The following is a 22923-nucleotide window of genomic DNA, read 5'->3' as shown; positions in this document are numbered from 1 at the left end:
CTGTCTCGTTTTTCAAAAACTCCTGAATGCATAAACTATAATGCTTGGCCAAAAAAAAAAAACAAAAAACCAGTAATCTTTTTTCTTTAATAAAAATTATTTAACTAAAAACAGTTCTCTTTCATGGGACCATCCCCCACTCCTGCATTCAAGCAAGGAGCACGCCAATAACACCACTTCAATGTGGGTGGCCTACCACAACCAGCGCAATAGCCATGGCTGCCGCAAAAGTGGCTAGATGCCAAAACCACCATGCAGATGGCCCGCCAGCCACTTGAGCGCATAGGCACGAGGAGAGTCACCAGCCGAAACCAAAGAAAAGAAGATGATGTCTCTCTCCACAAAGCCCATTCCAGAGTGACAGAAGAAGCATCTGCTTTATGATAATATTGGGGGACCTGAACACACAGCATTTGACAGATCATCGAGGCCACAAATCAACAGAGTAACCATTACTCTTTCAGCAGGAGAGAAGAAATCTAGGGTAACTAGAGGGGGGAGGAGGGAGGGAGGAGGGATGGGGAGAGAATGGACAAAGGGCATAAAGAATAAGTATGATTTGTAATAATATATATGCTAATAATATTGATTCGATCAACCTACATCAACATTGAACCCCCAAAATATGTATAATCAATTATGATTCAATAAAAAATAAATAAAAACAACCTTCTTTCCTTGAGCCTGAAAGAAGCCAATAAATATTCCACAAATAGTTACTGAAGATCTATAATGTAAGACACTGCTGCATTCTGTATGCTATTTTTTTAAGAAGACATGCACAAAAAGAAGGAAAGAGAAAGGGGGTGGGAACTAACTTTCCTTGTGTACCCAGCATGTTGCATACACAATAGCATTTAATCCTCTCAGTAACCCTGCATGTCATTCATGACAATTATGTTCATTTTACAAATGAGGAAACTGAGGCTTAGAGAATTAATATGCCTAAGATTGCACAACTGGGTAGGAAGCAAAGGGATTCCAAGGGGGTGTTTGACCAAAAACTTGTGTGCTGTCTATTAAGCCAGACTGACACCAAGAACAAGGACAATGAAAAAGAAGTTAGATTATGAGAAAACAAAACTATTCTCCTAACAATCTCATTGTTTCTCCTCTTAAACCTCAGGCTGGAAAGCCATTCTTCTTTTCGGATTTCTTGCCTGAGCATGGTGAGACTCCAGGAACCCTAACATATGTTCACTGCCTTGCGCTCGGTAGACGACCTTTGCAGTGGCTGTGTTTTACAAAATGTTATGGGATATTCAGAAGGCACAAGTGAGGAGGAAAAGGGCTAAAGTTACATTAGAACCTTTGTTACATGTTTGCTGTGCTAGATCAGTGTTTTTCAACCTTTTAAATTATCAACCTCATCAGGAGCCTTTTTAGACGTTTTTTCCTAATCGCATCCTTATGAAATTTTAATACCACAGATATACTGTACAGCTGCTTATGTACTTATGTATATCTATGCTTTATACATAAAAGGAATCCAATTTTTCATCTTCCAACCCAAGAACCAATTTTTGCCTTTTGGGAAGCAATATCACCTCCATTGAGAATGCATGTGTTAGATCATTGTTTTCAAAAGAAAATCGTTTTTTCCTGAAGCTAAGGGAAATTTAAGATGTTCTTTTATTTTATTTTATTTTATTTTATTTTATTTTTTATTTTATTTTGTCGATATACATTGTGGCTGATTATTGCTCCCCATCACCAAAACCTCCCTCCCTTCTCCCTCCCCCCCCAACAATGTCCTTTCTGTTTGCTTGTCGTATCAACTTCAAGTAATTGTGGTTGTTATATCTCTTCCCCCCCCCCCCGGTTTTGTGTGTGTGTGTGTTAAGATGTTATTTTAAAGGTAACTTAATGGTCAAATTTTAGTTCATATGGTTGAAACTTTGCTTTTTGAAATTTTTCAATTCTTCCCTGAGGGGGCAAAAACAAGTTCATCTTAATAGTGCACATTTGGGAGATAATCTAAAGAAAATCATAAAAATATTTTATAAGTCACTTTAGTCGACTTAAATGTGTTTGCCCAATTTTATTCTCAGTCCAAGTATTTCAGTTAGGGCTGATCCCATCCTTGCAGCTCCTAGTATGGCCAATCAGATCATTGCATTTTCTTTGCTCACAGCAATTGGTTCAGGGATGGGCATAGATAAATCAAGATGGACCAACCAAAACTCTTCTTGAGACATTTTCTGAAACTAACATGAAAAAGGCCTCCTCCCCTATGAGATTGGGGTTGTTCATTACCATGTAATTCTGGAACTTTTGGGGGGCTTCCTTACCTACCACCTTAGAAACCTTGCCTAGAAATAAAGCCATCCCAGAGGAAAGCAGAGCTAGGAGATGGAGGGCAAGAGAGGGAACTGATGCTGGATTGAGACCTTAGATCAAACAATGGTTCAAATACACAAGCCAATACATTTCTTTTTGTGCATAAACTACCTGAAATGTGTTACTTTAACTGAAGCCAAAAGATTCCTGACCAATTTATCGTCTATAATTTTTTCAGTAAAGGTGGATCATAAACTAAAGGGAAACTAAGTCTAAAGAAGAAAAGAAATGAATGCCACACAGATTCTGAGAACTAAAAAAGTATTTTAATAGCTCTAATGAGGACCAATAAATAAACATTGTGAATTACAATTTTTTTTCCCCTTACTTATTTATTTATTTATTTATTTAGTTTTTTAATTTTATTTTGTCGATATACATTGTGGCTGATTATTGCTCCCCATCACCAAAACCTCCCTCCCTTCTCCCTCCCCCCCTCACCCCCAACAATGTCCTTTCTGTTTGCTTGTCATATCAACTTCAAGTAATTGTGGTTGTTATATCTTCTCCCCCCCCCCCGGTTTTGTGTGTGTGTGTGTGTGTGTGTGTGTGTGTGTGTGTGTGTGTGTGTGTGAATTTATATATTAATTTTTAGCTCCCACCAATAAGTGAGAACATGTGGTATTTCTCTTTCTGTGCCTGACTTGTTTCACTTAATATAATTCTCTCGAGGTCCATCCATGTTGTTGCAAATGGCAGTATTTCATTCATTTTTATAGCTGAGTAGTATTCCATTGTGTAGATGTACCACATTTTCCATATCCACTCTTCTGATGATGGACATTTGGGCTGGTTCCAACTCTTGGCTATTGTAAAGAGTGCTGCGATGAACATTGGGGAACAGGTATACCTTCGACTTGATGATTTCCATTCCTCTGGGTATATTCCCAACAGTGGGATAGCTGGGTCATATGGTAGATCTATCTGCAATTGTTTGAGGAACCTCCATACCATTTTGTCAATAGCCTTGTTACATTTAGGTGAAAATATTTTAAATATGTTATGGACTAGCAGTATTCCCAATGGAATCAAATCTTTTTTTGTTGCTGTTGCCATGGTTTCATTCAAGTCAATTAACATCATCTTTTTAAAGCAGTGGGGTCTTTTTAATACTCCAGAGATTTGTAGGGTAGATAATTGCATATAGCTAGTTCTCCATCATTTAGAAACGGCTTCAACAGTTCTTTTCTTCCTACTTGTCCCTTTTTTGTCCTTTAAGATATTATCTTTGTCTTTGGTATCCTACAGTTTCACCAGTATGATTCTGCCATGGCTTTTTTATTTACCCTCTTCAGAAATCTTTATGTTCATTTGGTTCCTTTTCAAATCTACCTATGTTCTTTGTCAGTCTTTCATTCTTTTCTTCCCTTGTTTTGAATACTTCTATGACTTTAAAATAATAATATTGCTATTTCTTATGTAGTCTTTATGTAATCATTCCAAAATTGAAATTCATGGGATTCCAAGATCACCATCTTTGTGTCTTCTGTCTCTTACTCATGGCACATGGTTTACTTCCGTGTTTTAAAACTTTTAGTTATGAACTCTTCTTTGGCATTGTTTTATCTGTGGCAATCTTTAGAATTTGAGCTGACCACATGTGCCTCAAATGTGATTTTGTATTTGCTTCTGCCAGGCATCCCACTGCTTTTACCAGCTCTGAGTAAGTTCTACGTTAATTTCTTCAATGGGAGGATCCCAGAGGAGGTGATGAATGTCAATCCAAATGCCTAATCTGTGTGTGGCAAAGCCCTGTGCTTGTGCATTTGCAAGGAGACTTTTTCCTCATGCAAGGCACGGGCATAGACAGGGGCTTCCTCATACCCTTCACTGATTAGCAGCGATTTTCTGTCGACCCTCGTGTTGCTGCTGGAATACCATTTCAGCTACCTAGATAGTAATAATTATAATAACGATGAGAATGTGGAGAAGGAAGAAGAAAAGGAAGAGGAAGGGGGAAAAAAAGGAGGAAGGGGAAGCGGACGAAGAAGAAGGGAGGGCCAGGGGAAGAGAAAAAAGAAGAGAGAGGAGGAGAGGAAGAGGTGGAGGAAGAAACACTTACAGACATAACTCTATTGAGCCAGGCATCCTTCTAAACCCTTTAATGCAAGAATTCCAGGCCATGACTTAACCCCTATGTCCCTTTTTATGACTTCACCCAATTCTTTCCCCCTCACCTCTAGAAGTGAAGTCAGGATCCAGCCAACATTAGCCTACAAAACCCACCAATTTCCCTGAGCTTTAGCTCATCTTCTGACTCCTGCCTAACTATAATAACCATAATTTAAATCCCCATCAGTCCTACTTTTGCCAAACTGTACTCACAGTCGAGGGTTTGGCAGATCTAAGGCCCATAACAGCTAGTGGAAAAGGTGATAAAATTTCAAATAGATCTCTTAACTGTGAGCCAAGAACCATAAAAGTATTAATGTGAGGTAAGTGAGCCCTTAGAATAATCATATGTCCTCACAACACTCAACCACGATGACTATGTATAATTCAGAACTGGCTCTTGTACAAGAGAGGGCATTGGGTACATGTGGTGAGCCCTTGCTAGACTCTGTAAGCTCTGTGAGGGTAGACTTTCAGCCTGCTATGCTTACTACTTAATCCCCAGAGACTAATTCAGTGCTCAACACTAGAGGGTAATTAATCACCAAACCTCCTCTAAGCATTCATTGTTAAATCAATAACATAGAAGATGGGTGTATGATGACATTAACTCATGCAAAATATACATTCTAATACTCATATTAATAGCAAGTACTTATACATAGCTGTTACTATGTTCTAGGCACTTTACACATATTAACTCATTTAACCCTAACAACTAACTCTTGGGAGTTCTCATGTTTCATGTTAAAAAAAAAAAAAGTGGGAGTATAAGAATTAGAATCTCTTGAAGTTATGTATGTGAGAATACATCCTATGAAATTGTTACTGGAAATGGCAAAATAGACCAGCTGTCCTTAGAAAAGCAATTAATTACTCAGTTTAGCTAAGGATTCTGTTCCAACACATTCACAAGTTTAAAACATTCTAAGGCAAGGATCAATCAGCAAACTTTTTCTGAAAAGAGCACAATAGAAAATATTTCAGTTTTTGCAGGCCATATGATCTCTGTTGCAACTACTCTGATATTTGTGGGAAAGCAGCCATAGACAATATGCAAAGGAATGAGCATAGCTCTGTTCCAATAAAACCTAATTTGAAAAAGCAGTCAAAGAACTGGACTTAGCCCGTGGGCCATAGCTTCCTGACTTCTGGAAAGAATAATTTAAGTTCATCTGATTTTTTCCCCCAGAAAATGAGAACACCAGGACCCACCCACTTATCTTCTCACTGTAGAGAGCTTATTTTTTGAAAATCCATTAAAAAAAAAAAAGATTCAGTGATCTTAATTGAAAAAAACACCAAGAGGGAGAAAATAAAAGAAACCTTATGCTACTTTTCCTATCTGTCTCATAATCTTTTTCAATAGGTTCTGCATTCTTGCACAAAACTCAAAAATAACTAGAGAAAGCAGTTTGGACAATAATAGAGAAATAGCCATTAATGCAAATGTGCCAATATTATGCTCAAAAGCAAATACCACTTTTGTTTGGAAGTTAGTCCTAGATTATTGAAGAAACATACACAGTAGACTGAAAACAAGTAACTATTTAACTGCACTGCAACTTCTGTTAAGGATCTTAGCTCTGTATTTAAACTAAAATTCTAAAATATTTGAAATATGTCTGATTGTATCTGATGTCTGATTGTATCTTGTACCAGAAAATTGTAGATTGCAGAGAAAACAAAGAGCAGTTTAGTTCAATGTGAATCATACGACTGCCACATTTGGAAGAGGGGCTTATTCTAAGTGCTGCATTAAAGACCTGGGTGAGAAGGGTCTTTCTGTCTCCGGTGGGCCTCACTAATATTCTCCCTCTACCTTCTGAGAGCCCTACTTCTGGCCTGGCCTGGATTGTCACCATTGTTTATAACTTACTTCTTAAGATAATTCTCCTATTCGACAAGTGCCCTCACAAAGCCCGCACTGCCCCTGCACACATCTCAGGGGAGCCCTCACCTGAAAGAGGAAGCCACCTTTTTTCCACAACCTCCTGAAAGTTCTTGCCCTAGCTCAGGTCCTCATCACTACAATAAACACCCTGAGATACTACCTGCCAAAAAGTAGGCTCAGGAAAGGCCATTTCATACACATGTCTGCAGTGAGGAAGCAAATGGACAGCTGAGTCAATTTTCCTTCTCCAGATGCTCATTAGTATTTATTAGAACACATGCCAATATTACCCTCGCTTTTCCATTTTCCACATCCTTGCTTGTAATTCATTTCATTCAATCTTAGGTTTTGGAAGGGCAAGAGGAAGGTGCATTAGGGAAAAGAATGCAGAAGTTAGGACAATTTAGGTATAAATAGCTATAGCCAATAATTTCTAGAGCCAAACTTTAATCCACAAGTAAAAGATAGATTTCACCTCAAATGCCATTCTGTAAGCACCGAGTGGAAAAACAATGCTAATCCAAAGCTCAGCTGAGAACTTATTGCTTGTAACATCCTCCATAAAAAATACTAACAAATCTGTTTTTACATAAAGAAGCACAGAAGAGATAATTCAGGAACTAATGAGTTTGGTTATTTAGAAGCGGTGAGGAAAGCTGCATAGAAGGAGTGGGGATGTGATCCTTCTTTTTGAGCATTTACCCTCTTGTATACTATTTTACTTTTGGGACCACATCAATGTTTTACATACTCACAAATTAATCTAACTGTATTAAAAATGATTAACAGAACCACAGAATAGGGAAGAAAAGAACTAACCCAAGATCTTTTTGAACACAGATATCACATACCCCAGACTAAAAGCAAATATTGAACTCTAGTTAACAGATTTATTTGTTTGTCTGTTTTACAGCATGTACAGATTAGCAATTCTAGCACTATTTCTATGACTGAGCACATAAGTGGATACATCTAGAAAGTTGGAAGCCATGTTTCTCCCTCTCTTGAAAAGGGAGTTATAAATATGGAAATCGGGAGGGCCAGAATGAACCCTGTGGTATGGGTATAAGATAGAAATAAGATACAAAATAGATTGATAGATAGATAGACAGATAATGGTGTGACATCCCACAAGCAATAAGCACACCTAACACCCACATCTTAGTTTCTAAATACCATTCTCCATGAAAAAAAACCCAGGACTCCTGGAAGAAATGGTTCATTTCAGGGCAAAGCAGAAAAAATAAAACCTGGAATATAAAGTTTGTGCCTGAAAATAATAAACAGCTTAAAAAAATGATGGAGACATAGTAAAAGGACATAGGAGACAGCTTGAAATAACTCCCACTGAGAAAATCTGGAACAATTTGAGCATGAAAACAAATAATGATAATAATGAATTATAATCCATCAAAAGAATCCAGAAAAACAATACAGATATAAATATAAAAATAAATGTGAGAAAAAGAAAAAAATGTTCCTTACAGTAGAATGCCAACTAATAAATGTAGAATGAAAAATGGAGTTAGAAAAATTTCCATTTGAGAAACATCTTAATAGTAACTGACACAGGCAAGAATCACAAGTGGATGCTAAAACAAGTGGGTAAAATTTTAATGAGAAACAATATTTACATAGTCTCAAAATATCTCCTTACAAGTACTTATTTATTGTAATGGGAAATCTATATCTGGCAGATTTTACCTTAACCAGGAATTTATAAAGTTTTTAATGGTCATGCTGGAATGGGACACAAGACATTGGTTGCATTCAAAGTGGGGAGGTGTAATAGATACTTCCCATGTAAAAAAGGTACTCTTAAAGAGCCACAACCAATAATGAAATGTTAGACTTGAAAAATATCTGGTCTCCAGCAAGGGAGATGACAAGGAAAGTGTTTGGACTGCCCCATCCTGTGTGGAGGAAAATTGTCTCTCCTGTGAATTTGCAACATCGGACAAGCCTGAGTGTTCTGAGGCAAAAAATTAACATAAAATGTTTCCAGGTTGGTAGCAACCAAAGGGCACCTTTTCGGAAAGGCGTTCTCTTCAGTCATGCTGTGAAAAATTCCCACACATGAGTTTACAAACCAAAGTGACACATCAGACAAAGAAACAAGCACCATAAATAAAAGTCAGTATAAAAAAGAAACAGAAAAATGTAACCCAAAACACTTCAGATAATGTAACTATTGAGTTCAAGGTATAAAATAAACAGGATTAAAATATCAAAATAATAAGAAAAATTAAAAGGGAACAAAGAATTATTAAAAATTCCTAGCAGACTTAAAAAGAAGAAAATATAATTTCTAGAAATAAAAGATTTCATCCTTGAAAAGAACAGGCGAAAGTGCAGATTAGAAAGAGGAAAAGAGATAATTAGTGTCCTAAAAGACAGATATTAGGAACTCAAAATGTCATTTATAAAATTAGAGAGGTAGAAAATATTAGTATTAAAAGACAGATCATCAAAAGAGACTATCATAAATCTAATTGAGAGAAAGAGAGAAAGAGAATACAGATAGTTGACAAAATAGTCCTTGAGACAAATATTGAATTACTAAGAATAAAAGGAATCATTACAAAATAATAAGAAAAATTCGCTAGGAAAATATAACAACTTTTATTTCCTATGTATCTAGTTTATAAGTATTTAAAGCAAAATTGCCATAGTTACAAATAGAAATGGACAAATATCAGTGAGGAAGATTAAAATGCACATTTTTCTCAAGGACAAATGCAATGGTTTTAAAAATTAACCATATTTAAGTAATAAAATGTCTCAAAAAATTTCAAAGAATATTCCTACACACCATGCTTTCTGACCACAAGGCAATAAAGTTAGACACCAATGACAAATTAATATACTTTTTAAAATCTCCATATGTTTAGAAATTAATAACATATTTCTAAGTAAGTCATGGATCAAAGAAGAAAATCTAGTAGAAGTCAGAAAACAATATGAGCTACATGATAACAATACTACATATCAAAATTAATGTGATACAGTTCAAGCAGTTCTTGAATATTTATAGCTTTAAAATGCATATAATAAAAAGCTTGAAAGATAAACAATTAATGGGAGAGCATCTAATTCAAGAAGTTAGAATAAGGAAGATACAATAAAGAAGGAATTAATATTAGATATAAAACACAAAATAAAGATACCACAGAGAGAATCGGTGAAAATATGCGTATACTGCAACTGAACAACTCAATTTCACGGTGTATACTATAGAGAAATTCTACGACATGCACATAAGGAGATATAAACCAGGATATTTCTATGAAAGTACTTCAAAAAGTTCATGGAAATATTTGTATTTTTTTTAATTCTATTTTACCATGAACTTCTTGAAGTACCTTCATAACAAATTAACAATGGCAAAATATTGGCAACATCATGAGTAGAAGGGTTATATAGTTTGGGGTATATTTATCCAGTGGAATTCTATTCTGCATAGCAAAGCAAATAAATAAATTGGCTTTACATAAATTAACATGAGTAACTTAAAAAAGTCTAATGTTAGATAAATATAAGTAAGTTGTATACAACCATTATGACAAAGTGTATATAAAATTTAAACTTCGAACAAATAAGTAAATATGGTTTAAGGATGCATATATACATATATATGAAGTAAAACGATAAACACATATTGGGATGATAAACACTGAATTCAGAAGAGTGGTAGCCTCCTACAGGAGAGAAAAAGGAATCTACACGGATAAATAGCAAGTTTCAACTGTACTGTAACATGCTTATCTTCTTAAACTGGACAAACGTGTTTATTATATTTGTATACATTTTTCTACATCTGACACATTCAATAAACAACATAATCAATATAAATATAAAACTATACATTAGAAGAAAGGTAAGAAAATGTTTCATGATCTAAGAAAATTACAAAACCAACAAACACCATAAAAGTTCAGAATAGCATGTGTATCATAAATTTTTTTAAAATTTTATTAAAAATTCTCAAAAAGATGAATAAAGTTGCAAAGCAAATAACACACCAGGAGAAAATATTTTCAAAAATATAACAATATAATAGAAAAGGGTTTTAAATCCAAAATATTTAGAAAATTTTTATGCATTCACTTTTTTTAAAAGGCACAAAATGAAAAGGAAAAGACAACAAATGACTACTAAAGATATGAAAAAAATGCTCATCCTCACTAGTAATCAAAGAAATGTAAATTAAAATAAAATTTGGGGGGGAATTTTTTTAAAAACACTGAGATTGCAAAAGTTGGAAAGAATATATGGAAATAAGTGCCATCATACATTGTTGGCAGAAGTGTAAATTACTGAAAAAATTTTAATTCAATTTGGCAGTCTAAAATTTGCATGTCCTTTAACCTTGTAGTTCCACAGTGAGAAATATACTTCTTGTTGCATGTTTGTGATAGTGAAACTTAGAAAACACTTAAACTCGCATCAACAAGGGAATAATCAATAAATTATAATAGTCCATCCCATAGAATACTATCTGGCCACTGAAAGGAGTGAGGTAGACTAACAGTAATACCTAGCATTGTTCGATGGGAGGCAGTATCCTAGGTATTTCACATATATCAACACATTTTATTCCAAAGAACTCTATGAGGTAAATCCTATTCTCCACATTTTACAGCAGAGGAAAAGACATAGAAATTTGGATGACTGGGCCGAGCCCGTGGCACACTCGGGAGAGTGCGGCGCTGGGAGCACTGTGACGCTCCCGCCGCCACCACGGGTTCGGATCCTATATAGGAACGGCCGGTGCACTCACTGGCTGAGTGCCGGTCACGAAAAAGACAAAAAAAAAAAAAAAAAGAAATTTGGATGACTAGTATAAGATCACTCAAGTTTAAAAGTGGCAAAGGCAGGCTTTGATTCAGGCATGCAAATGTAAGAGCCCATGCAATTTACCACTGAGCAACCCTGCCTCCTACGTGTAGTGACCTGGAGAGGTCTCAACGTGATGAAACAACGTATCGAACACGTAATATAAGATGACAGGCTGTACATATATATTTGTATATTCATAGAAAGGTGACTGAAAGGTCACACACCAAAGTGATGACAGTCATGTGTGTGGGGAAGGCAGGAGGGAGGGGCAGAAAGGGTCCAAAGGCGACTTTCTTATTAGATCATATAACTCTTCCAATGGGACCAACAATCATGTATGTGTGTATTGCCTGTGTAATCAAATAACTCAACTCCCAAAACAAGCTAATTAAAAAAATATCTGACCTTCTGGTGAAGACAGTTTACTCCCATTTGCTTTGTCCACAACCTTGACTCTGGGCTTTGGATCCTTTCTTTTTTCTAAGTCATCAACTGGAAGAAAAGTAGAAATACAGCAACATGTTACATTAAAGTCTGAAAGAAAATATTCAATGAATTTTACTGAAACCCTTGCAAGGCCTAAAAATATTAACAGAAATTAGCTCCATGGTACAAACTCATCCCCAAATATTAGAACTGCTATTCTGTTCAACCTTGTCATGAGAAGGTGTGGGAAGCACTTAAGGGATTAATTTGATTGAATATTCACTATGGGCAGATGTATCATATAAATATAATCCTTCATAACTGCTGTAAAGTCAGCATGAGATTATCCCCATCTCACACATGAGGGAATGAAGGACCAGGAGGCTAAAACGTATCTCATAAAACCAGTAAGTGCTGGCACAGGACTCAAGCCATATATTCAAGTCTTGGGATTTCGCCTATGAGCTTGGCCCCTCTTCTAGAAAGATCTTAGCCAAGAATATTCTCATTTGGAATTGCTATATCTGTAACAGAAGGTGAGAACACCATAATAATTTCCTTTAAAACTTAAAAAAACCAAAATGTTTCTCTGTTAATGAATGGTAATGTTTCCTTGTCACTTTAATCGGGAAATATTCAGTGACCAAAAATGTCCCTTGGCCCCTTAATATATTCATACCAACCTATACCATTAGATTAATGTTGCACTGCATTTTCTGCTTGAAATTCCACAACAACTTTCCTGCCATTGCTTCACCTTAAACTGTTTGAGGCAGTTGAGACCGCCACCAAATGGCAATGGTTTCTGCACAAAAAATAGCCTGTGAATATGCAGAAGTGAGCCAATAGCAAGATATCTCATTTAATTGTTACTTTACTCCATAGAATCCAGCCAGCTTATTGGAGGAGAGGCTACACAGGGCAAGCAGTGATTTCCTCTGAACTATCCTTGCTGCCTTCCCAGGATATTGTCCATTAATCCCGTCTTTATCATATCCTCTTTCTCTTTCTTTACACTGGCGTCCATCCCTTTGCTGAAAGGGTTTGAGATCTGTCATCTGCCGAGGTCATGTCACTCTAATTCTATTATTCCTTTCCTTAGAAGTCTTCCTTGGCTTTCTGGTACCCAGAGATTAAATGCCAAGATTTTTAAAAATAATAAAAAAAGACGAGATGCTTTGATCCTACGATGCCCACTGACCTAATTTTTTACATCCATTTTTTTCAGACCTCATTCCTGACTTCTTTATAAGCACTGGCACTTTGGAGCACCCCTTCCTTTAAATTGTTTTCTTTCTCAGTTTCTACAAAGGCATTATCCTGGTTCTCTCCTATCCCTCTGACCCCTTCTTTACATTCTTATTCTTTGGATACTTTTTCTGCGTCCACTCCTGAAACGTGATCATACACTAAAGTTGCCCTGCATCTCTGTACACTCCACCTGTAATTTCATTATCCCACAATTTTAATTCTCACCCTTCTATGGATAATTTCTAAATCTACATCTTCAATCCCACCCACACATGGGTTGTGGCCCCAAATTGCTCACATTTTCAAAAAGAAAATACATCGGCAACTTTAACGTGAGAAAAATTATGCTGAGGGATACTGGTGGCAGAAATAGATCCAGGAAAGAAGAAGAAGAAGAAGAATTTCAGAGGAAGAAAGAAATTTCACTGGAAAGGTAACATTTGAGCCAGATTTTGAAAGATGAGCGGGATTTTGCAGGCAGAGATTAGCAAATCATTCCAAAGAGAAGAAAAAGTGGCTGAGAAGAAAGTCAGCCAAAATAGGGACATAATATCAGTCTACAGATGGACGAGAAAAAATAAGTCACTTTGGAAGTTGGGCCACTAGGTGATATGTATAGTGTAACATACAGGTTGCACCAAATTGCTGTCTCCTTCACGTAGGGACAAAATCAGTTAGAAAACAGATCATAAGCAAAGTGGTATTACTCGCAACAACAGCCACCGTGCTCTACTATTTGCTGAAGTAAATTAATCCACACAATAGTAGGCACAGATCATTACCCCCATTTGCAGATGGAGAAACTGAGGTTGGAAGTGGTTGAGTTGCTTGTGGCAGTTTTGGAATCATCACATCCAGCTCATCGGATCTACCTTCCTATCTTTAAAAACCCAAGGATTGTTTCCTGTGCTTTCCTGTGTATCAAAAGATAAGCTCATCAAGTATCCAAATCCCTGCACGGCTTGCAAACCTATACCCACAAGGTTTTGTCCTGATCACCGTTTTCCTGAGTACAATCATGAGAGATTTCCAGGTGGGGGAAACCAGACTTTAACTCCATCTCACAGGGAGCAAGAATGTAACTGAAATGCAAAAGGAAAAGGAAGCCATCCAAACAGTTATTTTCGTTTCATTCTTATAGACTACTATTTGAGCAGAACTCATCCCTCTATCCTGCCAATAAAAATAACATAGCTAAAAAAAATTCTTATATATTATTTATCTGGCTAACCAGTTAGACTGTTTTACTACAATTATCTCAGCAGAGCTAAGCAAGCTGAAAACAACCACATTTCCTTTCAACTGCTTTGAATAAGTAGCTAATAGGAAAGCCTTTTAAGGGTCCCTGTGTTTCTTCTGCTACTCAGTTGCTGGAATATTTGAAATGATCACTTACAAAACCTTCAGAATAAAGTAAAATGAATCATTTCTCCTTATCCCTTTTATTACTCCTTGCAAACTTTAAGAGAAGTTATTTTGGCCACTCATGTAGGAATGTTGGAGGCCAGAAACTGATGTGCAGAGCCAATAAAATGAGACAGAAGACTGATTTATGTTGAAAATAACATTAAAACCTTTTCCAGAGCTTCCAGACAATGTGAATCAAAGAATGTAACATTTACAACATCTTATATCCTGTTGACAGGTGAATTCACCAAATATCTTTGTTCAGAAGTTTCAAGAGGTAGCAGGTGAACAAAGTTTTGTCTTGTTTTGTTTTGCTTTAATTTTTTAAAAAGTCACCAAATATGTCTCACAAAACATTACTCAGAAGAGGAATTTAAAAAGGGAGGGAGGGGATGTAAAAAATCCAGACAAAACATTGTTGCACGCACAGAGTTCCAGAACAAACAGCCTCCCAGATTTGTGAATTAACCCTATGGCAGGATTTTTAAAGTTATTGTTTAAAATAAGAAAACATCTATCTGAAATGATGTCTATGATTTGCTTCAAAATAATAAGAAAATGTGGGTGTGAGGGAAGAGATAAAACAATTGGCCATAAATGGCTAATAGCTGAAGCTGATGATGGATACTTCCGGGTTCATTATTCTATTCTGTCGATTTTTTAAATTATTTTTTAAATTGCCCTTAATAAATTGGGCGGAGGGGGGATTGAGTCTATTTTAGCAATGAATTAACAGAAAGTTAACCAGGATAGGCCTCTTCTGTTTACATTCACAATACAAAAAATTTTGTCCTTCACATTTGAAAAGCCACCATCAGGAAGAGGGAGCTGCTATAGTCTCTGGTCACCAGAATATAATGTCCACACGGGCAGGAATTTGTCATGAACCCAGTTCCTGGAATGCAGCCTGGCATTTAAGAGGCATGCAGCATATATTTGTTAAATTTGAAAAAAAGAAAAAGAGGAAGGAATGGATGAATGTCTCCTGAGAGACAGAAGAATCAGGGCCAGTGTGGACAACTTTTAAACTCAATATAAGGAAAAGCTTTCTAATGGAACTGTGCAGGTATGGATTGGGCTAACTCAGAGCTGTCTCCCCTGCTTGCAATGTCCTCTGCCTGCCCTACCCTTCTCTGTTTGCTCACTTTTCTACTTGAGGACTGGTTCAAACATGAGGCCTCCCCTCGTCCACCCTCTTCTCAGCCCATTACTAGGGCAAAGAGAACACCTCTCTTCATGGAGTCCTATGTTTATCTCTCTCTAATACTTATCACACTGTATTTGTTTACAAATCTGCTTGTCATGGAAACTGGCATATAACAGACACTTAATAAATGTCAGCTGATCTATTATTGGAAAGAGTTAAATTCCTTATTGTATAGGTTGTTTTAGTAGAGGCTGAAATGGCACTTGCTAGGGATCCTATAGAGGAGATGAAGTCGTCATCCATTCAATCATTCAGGATTTAATGAGCACCTACTATGTGCCTGGCACATGATATGCAGTTGCGATACAATGAGAAATAAGAATAAGGTCACTGTCTTCACAAAACTTGCAGGCTTATGGAAGACGCACAGAAGTAAATAGGCAATTACAATATGGTTTATAGTATGAACAGAGGGAAAGCTCTGAATGCTAAGGACTCACACAGAAAAGATGTCTGGGTAAGGTTTGGGAGGCAATGTCAGAGAGAGCATATGATAAGTAAAACTTAAAAGATAAATAGGAATCAAGCAAAATGTGGAAAGGGAAGGGCAGAAAATATTAGAGATAGAGAAATTCATAGATGGTTGGACTGTTAAGATCTCTGCAAATCTAAAAAAGCTAGGCTTTTAACCCTTAGAATATATGTTACAGACCCAAATCCAATGCAGGGACAGAGTCCCACAGTGGTACTTTTAGACCTGTAAATACATACTTCTGAACTGGCCTTGAGCTGGCTTGCTCTCTTTGTCTTTATTGTATGCAATAATTTGAACTGTGTAATTCTGGTCTGGCATAAGACCTTGAATAATTGCTTTAGTTGCAGTGTTCTGGAGATTCAATTGATTCGTTTTTCCACCTATAATGAAACAGAAAGATAAATCAGTTCTAATAAATGAGGTTAACTGTATACATTGAAAAGTTTTTATTAAAATTTTAGAAGGTGAAGACATTTTTTAAATTCATTTTTATTGTATACATTTACAACATGATTTTTTGATAGACATCAAAAGGTAAATACATTTAAAAATACACATGATACATACATTACGGCACTTAACTGTAACACTCAAATAGTTTCTGTTATCATTTTCAGTTGCACACTTTGCATTACATAACAATTGTGTAAGTTAGATAAAAGCACATTCACAAAAATCTTTCATTATAACACACTATCACTTTTATATTCTAAGGAAAGCCATAGTACAATGTTAAACGACAGAAAGTCCTCAACATCAGATATAATCTGCAAGGAAAGAATTCCACTTAAAAGTGAAGGAGGAGATATAGGCAGGCTGAATGTAATTAACCACACTGGAAATTTTTCTATGGCCTCTCTAAAGTGAGTCAAAGCATCCTTGAAACATGAGCAATTTAATTATCTTAAATTTGACCACCACTGGCTCAGGATGCTGAAGGAACCACTCATTGCCTGGCTACTTAAAAGTTAGCTTGGTTCATGAAAAGATTTCAGAATCCCATTATCTCTTCATCAAATTACACTGAAGTCTAAGGCTTTCCTGAAAATGCTGTTGATTAAATACTCAAATTTAATGCAAAATTTCAAATATGCATTTCTCCAATTTCTGGCAGCAATTACTGTGTCTGAGAAAAGTGAAATTAGTTTAAAACTTCTGTCCCACTAGCAATAACGGCAAGAGGGGTCTGAAATTTGCTGAATTATTCAAACACAGTACAAATTACAACACATTTGAATTATATTCTAATAAAATTAATGTTAAGTTTGAAATTTGATGTTGCTTTTATCCATGCTGGCTGCTGCTAGAGGGTAAAACTGAGCCTTTCTCTTGCCAAAACCCATTTCCTTAAATGCATTTGTGTCCAAGATGTTAAATCTGGTTTTACAAATTTCTTCTATCATTTAAAATTCATCTGCACGAAGTGCACCAAATAAATCTTTCATAATGTGTGTTTCATTTCACTTAAAAAAAAAAAAAAAAAAGTCCTTAGAAAGCCCTGTATTGGAGATCCTCTTTGAAAGGCATAGGGTATATTATTTTATTAAAGCTTTGAGAATCCTGCAGTAAAAATGTTTTAAACTCTATTTAAGCAAGGATTTCCCAAATTTACTTGACCATTAAACCATTTGGTAGCATAAAAGCTATTAGCATTCTGAAGAATACCATGAAACATGTAAATGAGAAAGACTGACATAAACAATACTTGGACCGTGTCTTAGTGCTAAAACATCTACAGACATTTTGTGGCTAGACGTATTTATTACTCTTTCTATTTATTATGTTTAAGTAGGTTACTAGAGTGCAAGACTGTTGGATTAGTTTGGGTTACTACAGTAAGAACATTGGGTAAAATAAACACAATATTCATCAGAAATAATTTCCATTCCCAATTTTTATTTGTCACTGAAGGTGTTTAAGCAAGAGTTGGAAATCTACTTTTTAAGTGTGCCGTTGCAGAGGGAATTAAAGGATGAGGCTGAGGTCTGGCTCAGAGGTCATCCAAGTCAATTCTAAGGTTCTATGATTCCTCAATGACAGCTGCTTAGGGTACTTAATAGTTTGGTATTATCAGTAATTATTCAGGAAAAGTTAAACTACTGATTACCTGGAGGGAAAAAAAATTACCTTTTGAGATCTGACATGGGGAATTCTCAGAGGTATCACAAAGCAGTAGCTTATATTTTGAAATTTAGAATCATAATAATGTTCAATAATCTCTTAAATTTAAATATCCCATGATAACTTATTTTTTAAAATATAATGTATTCCAAAAAGTCAAAGAAACTTCAAAATTGGACCATACTCCCAAATGAAAACTCTGAACTAGACTTGAGAATAAAGTATTGTTTTCCACAAATGAGTCACTTCCGTAGGCCAACACGGGAAAAGTTGGCCTCTCGTATCACTCAACTGGAAGTCATTCTAATGAGCCTATGGGTAATTTTTCTTAATAAAAATTAGTGACCAGGCAAGAAGCTGGGTGTTTCAACTGCTTGTCTTTGAGATTTTAAATCAACTATTGGATAAGATGTTCACGTTTATGAACAACAGAGTATCTATCTCCCTTATTAAATCAGTTGGGGAAAGGTATTCAACAGAAAGGAGTCCAGCTCAATATAACTATCTTTATTACCAATAAAGACAAAAAAAATATTATATTTACATACAAATATGGTTATGCTGATATGCTATTATTAAGTACTTATTGTATACCATCTTGGAGAAGAAATATGATCTGAGAGATATACCAAAGAACATCTTTATAACACTCATAGGTAACATTTACTGAGCACTTACTATATGGTAGTCACTGTCCTAAGTGCCTTATGTTTATTAATTCATTTAGTCCTCACAACCAGTGCTTCCCAAATTTAATGTACCTACAAATCACCTGGGGATCTTTTTACAATCAGGTGCTGATTCAGGACGTCGGGGCTAAAGCCCAATATTCTTCATTTCTAACAAGCTCTCAGGTAATATTGCCACTGCTGCTTCCCAGAACTTTGAATTGCAAGCTCATAAAACTCCATGAAGTGGGTACTAATATTATTTGTGCATTTTATGGAAGAAACTGGGTGACTGGGAGATTCAATAACTTGCCTGCATCACACTACTTATAAGTGACAGAACCAGGTTTTGAATTCAAGCAATCCAGTTGTTGATCACTTCGTCGTCTCCATGATGCCCACATAGCAGTGGCAAATCCCCTCAATGCTCTGGATTGTCTCAGTTTATTAAATTTGTATAATAAAAACAGAAAATATGAAAAAGAAAAATTTAACCAAAATTTAATTTAAAACAGTTTTTACATCACTACTTTATATTCATGATCCATAAATGTATTGAAATCATGCTTTCCTGCTTTAATTTATCACTTATTTTCACAATATCTACTTAGCCTTTATAATTTTAATGTATAATTGCTGAATAATATTCTATTGACTTAATTAATCATAGTTTATCCAACCAGTCACAACTTTTGGACACATTGGTGTAGTGTATTTTTTAAGTGTCAATGAACCAAAAGTATTCATTGTGTGTTGAAATAAAGGTAGTAAGACTGTTTGATAGTCTGGAAATTTGGCCTGAAGAGAATTACAGTGAGCCCAAGAGTCACTCTTTACACTTTAGGGAACATTATTTCCTTGATTAAAGGGTAAGATTTCAAGCTCAAAAGATCAGATGAAACAAAAAGCTTTCAAACGTATAGTGACAAGCATTGCTTTAGGATCATTTGAAAGCTTCTTGTTTCATCTGATCCTAAAGCAATGCTTGTCACTAGATGTTTTTATTTATCTATATATAAAAAGTTGCTAATGTTCTAGAAAGACACAGTTGATTGTTTTTACCTGAAGCTGGAGTCACAAGAAGTTTATATCCACCAAATTTCCCTCTTGGAGCCTTCCATGAAATCTGTATACTGTCATGAGATAATACATTATATCTTAACCTTGTGGGTGAAGCCACTGAAAAGAAAAAACAAAAATGGTTTAAATGTTGAAACATTTGAGCTTCCATTTGTTAAATCAAAAAGTCAAGGTAACATAATCAACATACACAAGACTTCTATCAGCCTCCAAGTATGTTCTTTCCACAATGCCATTAATGAATTGATCAGCTTGCAAAATAACATAAGCCTAAGAGCATTTGTTTCTTACCCAGGGGACACCAATTTGTCAAACAATACTGACCTTACGACAAAGAACTAAGACTTAGTGTTAGAATTTAATACTCTAGCCTAGTTTAATAATTGAAGCCAATCTTGTAGAATGCTTTTATTATGTTACAAGGATAAATTTTTCTACTTGGAACATGTAAGCTTTTATAATCTACTCTACTGGGACTTTTTCTATGCCTTTAGGTATTTCACTTTGGTAATTCAATATTCTTGATTATAAGATAATTTGAGTAGGCTCTTATGGACATACTATGGTAATAAGGTAGTCATTTAAAAATATTTGGGAAGGTAATTGTAAAAGCATTCAGGACCATATAAAAAATAATTATGTTTTGTAAACTTTGATCTACTCTGCAAGTGTAGCTGATTTATACCTGTCAGAAAGCTACATAGCACATGGTCATGAATCAGCCCAGAATATTTCATCTTTTCTGACAGTTTACAAAAAATATGCAGATCTATATTACTTCTCATATAAGTCATTCAAACATCAAAACACATTTTTGGCTCCCGAAATAAATATTCCAGAATTTCAAAAGAAGTAATTCAGTAAGAAGGTTTTTGTTATATAATGTCTAAATTAGTTTGTCAATAGAAAACGTTAATACTTAATAAAAAAGGTAGGACTCATTACCCACTTTTATACCCAGCCTTTCTTTCTCACCTTAGGAAACAGAGTGTTGGGAAAGGAAACAAACATTCTCCTAAATAGGTATGTGGCATAACACAGGGTTTGGACATTAGTATGATTCCCAATTCTGCAACTTATTAGCAAAATAACCTTGAGCAAGTGATTATTTCTTCCAAAGCCTCAGTTTCCTTATTTTTAGAAAAGGTGATGGTAATGCTTTCTACAAAGTTGCTAAAGATAGCAACTTTAAATAGGATAATGAATGTAATGCATTATGATAAGTGGTCAATAAATATTTGTTCTTTTTCCCCCTTACTTCATCTAATGGTTGAGCTCAAAAATTCATTTAATCTTCACAAAAATGCACTGCTATCCCAATTTTATAAATAAAGGAACCAAGGAGTAGCTAAGAGACTTGCCCAGGTTCACATATTGGTAAAAGATCATCTCTGACTCAAGATAAAATGCACTGTTTGTTTGGAAGAAGATCCATATTGAGGAGTCACCCTTCATTGACCTAGATGAATGAAGAATTTACTGTTCTACAAACTATCCACTCATCTGAAATCAGAAAGCACTGAAGGACATGATCTTAAGAGCAGAATTTTCTTTCTAGTTGTCCTTTACTACCTCTAAGTAGAAAATGCCAGCCATGCAGAGCAGAAACATTGCCATCTCATTCTCAATCTTACATAAATGGAAGAAAGACTTTACATTTCTCTGGTTAATGGAAAAGTATGAATTTATCATAAGAACAACTACTTTAAATGAGAGAAGAAGGTGGCTAAACCAAACATTTGGATGAACAGAGAAATTGTTACTATTTTGCATAGTCTTTAACTTGAGAAAATCTACTCATATTTAGGTGCTTAGTACTTATGAAAGAAAATTAAAAATAAGAATTTAAAATTTTAAACAATGTATCCAAGTTTCTGAGTCAAATCAAGTCAGCAGGCTGGACTAGATATCACTGGCCAAGCTTTTGCATGAATGCACTGGTGAAAGAAAGCTGGTGTGCCTGGGAACCATCAAGCAGAGAAGTACAAGCAGGATGGAGGCTTCTGTTTGGCAGTTCCAAGAGGGCCAACCGATTCTGTTAACACTCCAGGCGAGTTGACATCTCCAGTGGAGCAAAGAAATTAACAACAATCAGGATTCCTAGGTTAAATATTAGAAATCTTCAAAGCATTTTCTATCCGTTCTACTGTTCTTTAAATGCTGTCTGAGTTTATAGCCCTCAACATTCTAAACCTCCAGGAGAAAATAATGAAAACATGGATCATGCTCATACAATTTGGATGGTGCTCTGGAACCCAGAGTGACACTGGCTTCCATTCAATTGCTCAAGGAAACCAAGTATGAAGCAAATGCAGCAACTAAATCAATTATTTTATTAATTTACAAATGATTCATGTGAACAAAGTCCCATTACAACTGCTAGCAATACCACTACTACCTCTTACACATCTATTGCCTATATAAGCATAAATATCCTCACAGTCACTGAAAGAAAATCTTGGTTAGACACAGAGTTCACATTTCCTTTCAGTCATTGCCTTTGGGGGGAAAACATTGAAAAGAAAAATGCTAGTTAAGAAAGAAAGAGGCATGAGGTCACAGTTGTGGATTTCAAAGTTAGCTTTTTCCCCCTTTTGGAAGGCACTGGGACTGGTGCCAAAGCAAGGACAGCAAAATTGTCAGGAACACTGTAAGTGCAGTGGAGAAATAATTGTTCTTATCTCATGGAACAAAAATTTGTGTATTATCTATTACCAGACCCATGATTTTTCTTTTCACAAACTCAAAAAAAGTACTTTCTATACATATACTTAACTTCCAGTAATAATTATAAATGCTTGCATGAACTTGACTGTAAAGTTAATTTGGGTCGGTTCAAATCCTAATTTTTTCAACAAGACAAAAATCAAGTATAAAGTTTGATTCCTGGTACACACCAAGAACCCAGAAGGAATCAACAAATTCACCCTTCACATGGTGAAGTCAGGCTTCCTATGTGTGATTAGGCGCAGTATAACATTTGTGAATACATAAACTTCATCCCTAAGGGGGATTGAGGAGGAAGACTGCGGAGGACCCCTGCTAACTTCCTCCCTACTGCAGGGTTAGGCTTGTCACTATGGACAATATAGGGATAGTTTTG

General features: G+C 35.6%; 1 protein-coding gene across 2 annotated transcripts in view; it reads right to left on the bottom strand.

The window, feature by feature from the left end:
* The window catches only part of COL14A1 (collagen type XIV alpha 1 chain), a 213435-nt gene that overhangs the window by 164638 nt on the left and 25874 nt on the right, over positions 1 to 22923 (bottom strand). For both annotated transcript variants that reach the window (XM_063079077.1, XM_063079078.1), the window contains exons 3-5: positions 19803 to 19919; positions 16188 to 16331; positions 11591 to 11677 (exon numbers count right to left, since the gene is read on the bottom strand). In XM_063079077.1, coding sequence (XP_062935147.1) covers positions 11591 to 11677; positions 16188 to 16331; positions 19803 to 19919 — 348 coding nt within the window. The remainder of the gene's footprint in view (positions 1 to 11590; positions 11678 to 16187; positions 16332 to 19802; positions 19920 to 22923) is intronic.

The sequence above is a fragment of the Cynocephalus volans genome, chromosome 15, assembly GCF_027409185.1.
Source record: "Cynocephalus volans isolate mCynVol1 chromosome 15, mCynVol1.pri, whole genome shotgun sequence".
In the NCBI taxonomy this organism is placed as follows: domain Eukaryota; kingdom Metazoa; phylum Chordata; class Mammalia; order Dermoptera; family Cynocephalidae; genus Cynocephalus; species Cynocephalus volans.
This window is presented reverse-complemented; position numbering and strand designations above follow the sequence as displayed.